At 42.5% G+C, this 9,345-nt stretch overlaps 1 protein-coding gene across 1 annotated transcript; it reads right to left on the bottom strand.

The window, feature by feature from the left end:
• Positions 1–3,889: 3,889 nt before the first annotated feature.
• nudt3b (nudix (nucleoside diphosphate linked moiety X)-type motif 3b) lies at positions 3,890–9,120 on the bottom strand (the record flags this gene model as incomplete). The annotated part of the gene is made up of 5 exons (XM_079219003.1): positions 3,890–4,086; positions 4,394–4,478; positions 4,571–4,615; positions 7,633–7,743; positions 9,022–9,120. 5 exons carry the CDS (start codon positions 9,118–9,120, stop codon positions 3,890–3,892), a joined length of 537 nt encoding a protein of 178 aa, XP_079075129.1.
• Positions 9,121–9,345: the final 225 nt, after the last annotated feature.

The raw sequence follows: 9,345 nt of genomic DNA on the forward strand, positions 1-9,345 counted from the left end.
GTGTGTCTGTAGAGTGGAATAGGGAAACATTTAGGACCTATATATCTTATTCAGTATTATTCATGTAGTGTTAGAGTACTGCCTGGCCGCCGAGAACACAAACAATGACACACCGTCCTGAATGTGAAATACTGGTGTTTATTTGTTGGCACATTTATATTACAATCTTCAGTCTTCTCGCACTGGTTTGATCCCACAGTCCCAAATGACAAAAGACGGGAAAAGAGAAAAATTCCAGTGACACATTTACCTTGGAGAACCAAATTACGAGTATGTAACTTCAAGGCTGAGGTCAGGTGCAAGTGTTTAGTTTGTTACTCAATTACTAATATTTGGGGGTTATCTTTGAACTGTTTATCAATTTCTAATTATTTAAGTCATTCAGTTATTAAAATGGCCATCTGACCATTGCGCTAATAGGAAACTGAATGTTACAATCCTCAGCAGCAAAGTGATGTGCTTTTAATATATATATTTATTTATTTTTTCCTCGCTTTGGCCACAAGATGGGGCAATACATATGTATACCATCACCTTCGGTAAATTAAAAAGGAAGTGACTTTATCCGAAGCTCAAATTGTTCTCTGAATAACTCATCCTCTTGGTTTTCCGCCCCCAAGTTCTGAAGCGTCAATGTCCTACAAAAGAGCCAAATGTTATAGAAATCTGCAGCGAGAAAAAGGGGAAGATACCTTTAACTCCACATCAACTCCAACGTGCTCATAGTCAGAGACATGTACTTCATAAATCCCCTCCTGAACTCCAGCACAGATCACTTTACACATGACAGGAAGTGCTTGTATTTTGAGTAAGAAGGGAGTTGTTTAAAAAAAAAAAGGGACACTAATCCTTATTGACCAACGTGCGTCCTCTGGCTGAAAGGGTGCTGTGTTAGCTATATACAAGACATTTTCTTGCCAATAACACAACAGATTAAAGAACTGACAAAAAAAAAAATATGTATATGGATCAAGAACAAAGTGGTCATTAATAATTAAGTCACTGGCTGTTACTTGTAGACATCCTCCTCACATTCATTTTGACAGTACCTGTCACCCGCATCCAACCACCAAAGAGAGAATTAAAAATCGCCGGCAATTACTCAGTTTTAGATTTGTCTTCTTTTTTTTTTAAAGCCATCTACAGATTCAAGCCCTTAACGTCCGATTGAACATTTCAATGAAGACTTGATGGGGTCTAATCAACGCAGGCTCTCTGTTGAAGTGCCAGGTGGGGCCCCATAAAGCCAGACTTTGGGCCACCGCGCCTTTCTGCTCTAGCAATAAAGTCAAAGTCTGGACCTGTTGAGAAGGAGACTTTAGACTCCCTCCACACATACTTTCGTTCAGAGAGGGGTTTTTTTTTTTCTTCCACTGGAGGGATAATAAAAGGAGTCCGTCTTAAGCTTGTTTGCTGGCAGCAGAGTTGTGCCCCCACAATTACCGGGAGAAAAGGACCACGAACAAAAAGACAACCGCTGCTACCAAAGGACTTTCGGCCCCTTTTCTAGGTCCACTTTTCTGAACACAGATTTTCCCATGAAGGTTGTTTTTTTTAAACACAAGTTTCTGGACGACTGAATCATGATACTGTAGCTTTCTTAAATGTGCATCCCATCATTTTAACCAAGATGAAACCATTTTACTCATTTCGTTGGCATTCAAGAAAATACAGCTGCCATGAGTCTTAGCGGTGGGCGCACAATCCAAACCTAAATCGGAGCGTTTTTGAGCGCTTCAAAGTAATCACTGATCTATATGTATTTAAAAAAGGGACTGAAAGTTTATTATCCATAAATTGTAATCCTATAGAAAGTTGCTTATAGCAGCTTTAAAGATAAACAGTGATTCATATGACTTCTGTTTGAAAGAGGTCACATGAGGTCATGAACCTGCAGAGTATTATTAACTGATCCCTCCCCCACAAATGCCAACGAGGCTGCTAATGTGGGAAACTGTTTGCACACAAGTTTGAACATATGAACTTAAATGACCGATTTAAATATGGACAGAAAACCCACAGTATCATGTTAAAGTTCTTGAGAAACAATAATGAAATAAACCCTGCATGGGAAAATACTCCAATTGCTTTACTTCTAAACTAATTGGTGGTTTGGAAACTCAAGATTACCTCCAAGTCAAAGAACAGTAATCCTTTACTGTTACAAGTTTGTTTTGGTCAAAAAAGAAAATCAGAATTTTGAGAATATTCGATTATAAACACGCTCCTCACACTCACCAACACATCCCTCGTCCTCGAGCCTCAGACCTACAGCGTTTATCCCGACGGCTCCAAAGCCAACGCCGCGAGTTCAATCCATTCTTCCAGTCTCAGTTGAAATGACATGTCAGACTCACAGATGAGCAAGAGGTGTCTTTTTTTTGTCATTTGCACTCTTACCTTTGATCTATACAGAAATAAACAATTTACAATAAAAACCTCTAACATGCTATCTACAGCGCCTCCAGTTTCACAGTATTGAGCCAGCTGCCTCGCGCCACATCGAGGCCAAAGTGAGGCAGCTCGGCTAAAGAGACTTATGCCAGACGTTAGAGAGAGAAAAAAAAACAACATAAAAACAAAAAAAACTAGTATCCAAAAGCATTTTACATGTTAAAAACGAGGTCTCAAACTGTACAAGGCTTGTTTGTTCTGCACCAGCATTATAGATTTGATTACTTTCGATGTCAAGCAGGTGTTTTTGAGTGTTTTTTTTTGGGGGGGATGCAGATTAAATAATAAAGGGTACGAAAAAAGAAAGAAAATTATGACCACGAGTGCCTACTGAAGTCACCTGTGCTGTTACGAGCAGTGTAAACAATTGCTTTGAACCAAACTGAATGTGAGGAGTAAAACATGGAAATGGGTTTTAATAACTTAAGTGATATGTGCTGCATTTTGAAATTACAAGTCCATGATTTTTTTTAAATCTACTACCCTCTCAATATGTGGAGGAAGACTTTGTAGTCAGTTGAAGGAAAGCAGTTCAACAAAAAAAAAAAAAAAGGATTGAAAAGGAGGTAAAGACACTGAGGAGAAAAGGTGGTTCATTTGACATTGTATGTTGACATTCTTTCGCTCTCTTTACAGTGTGTATTATGCTCTGTTGGAGAGTGAAACCTGTAGTGCTTGGCAAGCTTCCCCAAATAAGAGAGAAACACACTTGACACTTGAAAAAAACGAGTGGAGGGACCGTATCCTTCTGATCAGAGACATCAATAACAACGATAAGGAACTAAGTGAAGAGAATCCAAAAGACCTTACCACAAGTCAAGTTGCACAGTCGGCTCACTCGAGCGAGTGTGACGCAACATGACAGTGCTCATGCAAGACAAGTCACTTCCCACAATTCTGTTCATTCAGATACAAATAACATTTCCTATCCTTATTAACGGGTGAGGGGAGGAGTACACTAATGGGAGCCATTCATTCACAACAACAAAAAAAGAAAATATCTGAAAGAAATGGAGACTTTAAAAAGACCACCAAAAGCCTTTCCGCGTAAGCACTAAGTATACACTTTTACATTACAACAGTAAAAAGTAGTTCTTGCATTCAATAAACACCACGCTAAGGGCGCGTTAAGGGGAGAGAGAGAGAGAGAGAGAGTGAGGGGGACATGTCATGCAGTTGTCAGTAAAAAGAAGAAAAAAAAAAAAAGAAAAAAAATATAGGGGTCAAAAATTACATTTACAAAGTGTTTCAGACTATTCACCCAACACTTGTCATCAAGTCTGTGCCACAATTCTGGCACAAAGTAGTTGGCAAGGCAAACCATGTTATTGAGACAGGAGAGAAGAGAAAAGAACGAAGAGAAAGAGAAGTGACACATGCAAGAGCGCAAGTGGTGGCGAAAGCTCCCAGAGGTGTCAGAGTTATATGGTTTTAGTTATCTGATACTCGAGACGGAGCTCTGATTGATGCTGTAGGTAGGGGAGAGGTCCCCACTTATCGTGGCCACCAAAGGTGTTCCGTTACTGGTCAGGCAACTCTCCTGGAGAGCCTCGAAGTAGGTGGCCTGCACGGGCTTGTGACACTGCAACACTCTTATGGCATCGTCTATTTTAAACCATTCCCTTTTCCTCCCTGTTGACAGAACAAGACACCATTGTTGGAACACGTTGAGACTTGTGAGACACAACACAGGGGGGAAAGAAACAAACACAAATGACTAATTATGAGTACTGTGCCCAGCGTTGAAATGCAAATCAGGAGGGCAGAAATAAAGCTGGTGTTATAATCCCCCCTCTTAACAAACATACAGTAAAATCCCTCAACTGTAATATCGCCAAAGCCTGGGAAAGAAAAATAAAGCTACAGACAGCATGTGACTGCCAAAGAACTTTGTCCGTATGATCCCTATTTTGACGAGTAAACAAATGCAGGGCTTTACCAATGTTGACCGAGTCCTCCCAGTCCTCCAGCAGCTCTGTTACAATAAGAACATAGACGTAGGTTCTGTGTTTCCTCTCTTGGTTCTGTACGGGGAAAATATATAATATATCAAAACATGCTGCATGGCCACGGTTGAAAAACACACAAAAACAAGTCGACAGCAAACAAAACTCACCTCAAAAACTCCAACTAAGCGACCTAAAGTCCCCTTCACACCGGCCTGTAAAATAAACAGGAGAATGATTAACATGGTGAGGAGATGCATATCACAGCATACAGTTACAATGGACATCTTAAATACGAAGAGGCTGTGTTTTTAAACTGTTTGTGTTGCAGTGGATTACATTAAATCATATGATTGTCATCATCATCATATGATCCCCTTAGAACTCCTGGGTTGTTGCAGGAATCCTCCAAGTAACAAACAAGTAAAACATTTTAAAAAACTGACTTAAATTTGACCAAAAGCAGAAGTCATGCATGTACTGATTCTTCCTCCATTCATTTCACACTTCAGTGCAATGAGATCTAATTTAACCAACAGTAAGTAATAGGTAATAAAATAAGTAATGCCCACTTGTTTGAATTAAGACATTTAAAGTCACAACAACTTAGTTGGAAATATTATTATTTATTTTTTTACTTTGCTGACCCATTGTTACTCACACTACAGGTCCCATTACGGAATAAACTATACGAGCATGGCAACTAACGGTCATTTAAATTACTGATTTAATCTGACAGTCTCCTGATTAAAGAATACGATGCGGAATTGGTGGCCTTGTTATTGCCTTTTGACGTGTCGGCGGGTCAAAGCCAACGGAACCAACTGAAAGAGCCGACCGTGTTTACACGGGGGGAACCCGAAGGTGAGTTTCCGTGACGACGCTATCAGTCGGGATGCCGTTATCAGCTCTGACCGCCGTAAGAAAGCAGTGCAGAGTGGCGGCAGCGAGCCAGCGAGCCAACCAGTGGGACACCCTGACGTACTCAGACATGCACTAAAAGCATGAGCGACCGGCTGAATATGTCAACAAAGCAAGGAGAACCTCCGACACACACACACACGCCCACACACACACGCACGCTCAACACTATCTCCTGGATAACAAGACGCACCTTTTGTCCAACCAGGAGTGAAAACTCCAAATATATCCAATTTTAAATTATAAAAACTGAGAGAATCTGTTAATCGACACATCTGAGCAGTTTGGCCTTTTCCTCTACTGCAACAAACACTTGTCAGTCGATTGTTGCCGGCCTAAATTCTACAGCTGCAAAATACATGTAAACGCCTCTGTTTCGCTATCACTTACTGTCACATACTGATGGCGTCTCTACAAGATGTTTCGAGCACCATAAAAGATCAAGTATAAAGGTCACAGACAGATACAACAACCGCTTCGCTGATATTCCCCGTTACCCCGCCCTACGACCCTTCACGCCCGAGCCATGCAAATGTCACAACCTTTCCTAGAAAGAGGATGACTTGCTTGTTACCTTTAAACATAACGACAAAGGAAAAAATAAACTCCCAGAGGTTTAGAAACAAGAGCCAAGTCACTTGCTGACATCTTTGCAGCGTCTTCTTCAGGTTCCAGTTTCAGTCTATAAATACATGTTGACTGCACTCACGACACTGTGGACTCATCAAGATCATAACGTAAAAGAACAGGCCCACAACTAGAAATCCCGAAGTCATGCCAGGGAATGCCAGGGATTAAGTAATAGGCCAAACGTCAACCTATATGTTTTGAGATGGAAAATGTGTCCCAACTCTAGCATTCATGTAACTAAAGACTACTGGGCATCGTCTTGGGAGCGGAAGCACAACATTGAGGCTGCGTTACAAGTTATGCAATAACTGCCCCGCGTCTTCCTGGTGCAGGGTGCATGACTACCGCACACCACCCGAGGTTGTGAGCAGTCAGATAGGCAAACCAACTCTCTGCGATCTTTGGCGTGCTCCTGACTGGCAAGAATTCAAACCAATAAGCAAAAGTAATCACTCATATGGTCATCGGAATAAGCTCGCCAGGATTAGGATATGTCCTGTTACACCATATTCCAATAAGAAGCTTAGGAAGCCACAAGACATGGTGATGCATGGAGTACCACTAAACGTCACCACAAAAGGTTCATAATGCGGCCTTTTAGCACTTTTTCTTTGGACAAACATCAGTAGTGATGCAACGTTGCTTTTGACCCTGTGAAAATGTATTGGCGAGCCAGCTTCCTGCAACCGGCAAAACTAGGAAGCAGCGGGAGCCAGGATAAGGGATGATATCAGCATCCATCTGTGTGATGGGTCACACACACACACACACACACACACACACACACACACACACACACACACACACACACACACACACACACACACACACACACACACACACACAGAGAGAATAAGCTTCATATGGTCAGTGACACGCCAAGAGCCGACAGCCGGGTGAGATTCAGTGTCTTCTGCGCCCTGTCGCCATTCTGATCAAAATGCCCAAGCGATGAACACGAGGTACACAAGCGGGATACCTGATTTAAGGGGCTGACGCTAGAGGTATAAGCAGTATTATTGATTTCCAATGAGATGTAAGACTGTTTACTAATTGCCACACATACATACATACACACACCAACAAAAATAGACACATTTTGCCCTTCAAACTGCCTCTGTAATAAGGCTTAGGTGGTAAAAAATAGAACTGTCTAAATCAAACAAAGAATGAAAGCGGATTGTTTTTCCTTCCTTTGCTGTATTTTGTGGGATTGGTTAGTGCTGCAGTGCAACCGCTGGGCAGCCAGTGTTCAATCTCAGTGTGACCTCCTTTGACACCTAAACACTGCTTTGTAACATGATGCTATGATACAGCTTACATGTTGCTAGGCTCTCTCCCTCTGTCCATGCAAACAGGATGACTGCATGGACAAAATGGGTTTCGAGAGAAAAGGTATTAGGCCCAGTGTTAAATGCAGCCTTGATTTAATAGATGAAACACAATACATCTCATGAGCTTCAACTCAAACCAATTTGCCACCCTGCAAATGGAAATCCATTCTCAGAACAATATTCCTGGCGATGAACTAAGTTCAAGGAGGTTTATTTTATATTCATATTTCAGAAACAGAGGCCATGTAAAGTTTGCAAGTGCACACAGTCAACATTAGAAAAAGGGGGCAACAACATATACTTAATTTAGATATTATATAACGATGAAAAACAGTTAAAGAACCAACCTCTTCACACACTTCTCGAGCTGCAGCAATGTTGGGCTCCTCCTCAGGCTCCATTCCCCCTCCAGGAACTATCCACTTGTCCGGATGTCGACTACTGCTCACCAACAGCACCTGCGAAGCGTCCCATACGAAAACTGGTTATTGCTTACAGACCAACTCCATGCGGTTGTGTTGAACGGCTTGTGTTCACATAAAACAAGTGTTGCTGCTTTCATACGATTCTTCCGTGATCTGTGTTCATAAATATTTACGAGAAAAGCCAAATCCCAACATGTGACACAATAGCTACCATTCAACTAGGACACTGAAAACCCATCAAGGCTATTGGACCTGAGGCCAAGTTATCCAGCTGGATATTGTTTTGTTTTCCCCACCAATAGCTTGTGTGTGAGTCACTGGCTTTGCTTCTTCTTTATTTAGTGTGGTTGCATTCATGGTGTCAACAATATGTTCTGAGAAAAGCTGAGGCATGGCTCACTGTAGTCTTAAGAGTAAAAGTTTCCAGCTCTGTGCAGGTCAGACTGATGCATTTCCTGTAATTAACAGCCCATGTTCACAATCTGGCCTCTACTTTAACCATAATGAGGAATTAAGTCTCTGACCAGTCTGCCCCCTCCACCCCTAGTAATACAGTTTCAACTACAAAGACATCTTTGTGTGCGTTGTTGACTGGACATTAGCTTCCCCAAAATCGCCTCTGATCTCAAATAACCCCATAAAGGCTACTTTAAGGAGGGGTTGTGGGCGAGTGGCACATAAACAGTTATGTCAACTAACGTGGTGCAATGTGTACACGACAAAACAAGTTTGAAATGTTGCCATTAAGCCGGGTGGTCAAAAAAATCTTCTGTAACGCGAGAGCAAGATGAACAATGATTTCTACGCCTTCTGATAAAAGTCACCACCCGTCACAGGGCTGTGGTCGCCGGCTGTGTTCGCCGGCCGAGAGCCGGTGTTTCGGTTTAACAGGCGACCCCGTTAACGATTGTCTTCCTATTTTCCCGACAGCTGTCGTAACTACGACAACAACAGACGCGTTCGGCTGAAAGTCGCCAGTTAACGGGGTCGCTTGTTAAACCGTAACACCGGCTGCTAGTTAGCAAGCAAGCTAGCTGATAGCGTGCCGCTAACAGGTTGAGTCAAAGTAACGTTGTGTATAAAAAAAAAACCCCGAGGCTTACATAATCCTTTTGGTAAGTGCGAGCTCAAAACTAAATGTTTAACACACCACGACAGGAGACAGCACAAGAGGTTGGGGAACGAGTGAGTCATCGTTTCTAGCTGGCATTAAAACCCAACAGCTGATAAATACAACGATTTATACAGACGTTGGAAGCAGCCCGCTAATGTTAGCTTTGGCCCGCCAGACAGCCACATCCCCGGACTCACCTCCTCCTCGCTCTCGCTCCTGAAACACAGGCAGGCGGCCCGCTTCTTGTAGCCGTCCCCGTCGTACGTCCGGGTTTGGTTCGACTTGAGCTTCATCATCTCAAAAGGGGAAACAAAAAAGTTCAAAAGTACAGCTAAGTTCACCACGTGTAAAGACGACGGTCGTCGACGCAAAGTCCTCCTCCGGGGAACCTCGGCGTGTCACTTAAAAGAAATAACTTCTTCTTCGCTTCATTTTCACGAACCTGGGCACATCTACGGCACGGTCGCCATTACAAGGAGCCGCTACGCCCACGACGTAGTTGGAATTTTAACAGCTCGGGC

This window comes from Taurulus bubalis (assembly GCF_910589615.1).
Source record: "Taurulus bubalis genome assembly, chromosome: 5".
Lineage (NCBI taxonomy): Eukaryota > Metazoa > Chordata > Actinopteri > Perciformes > Cottidae > Taurulus > Taurulus bubalis.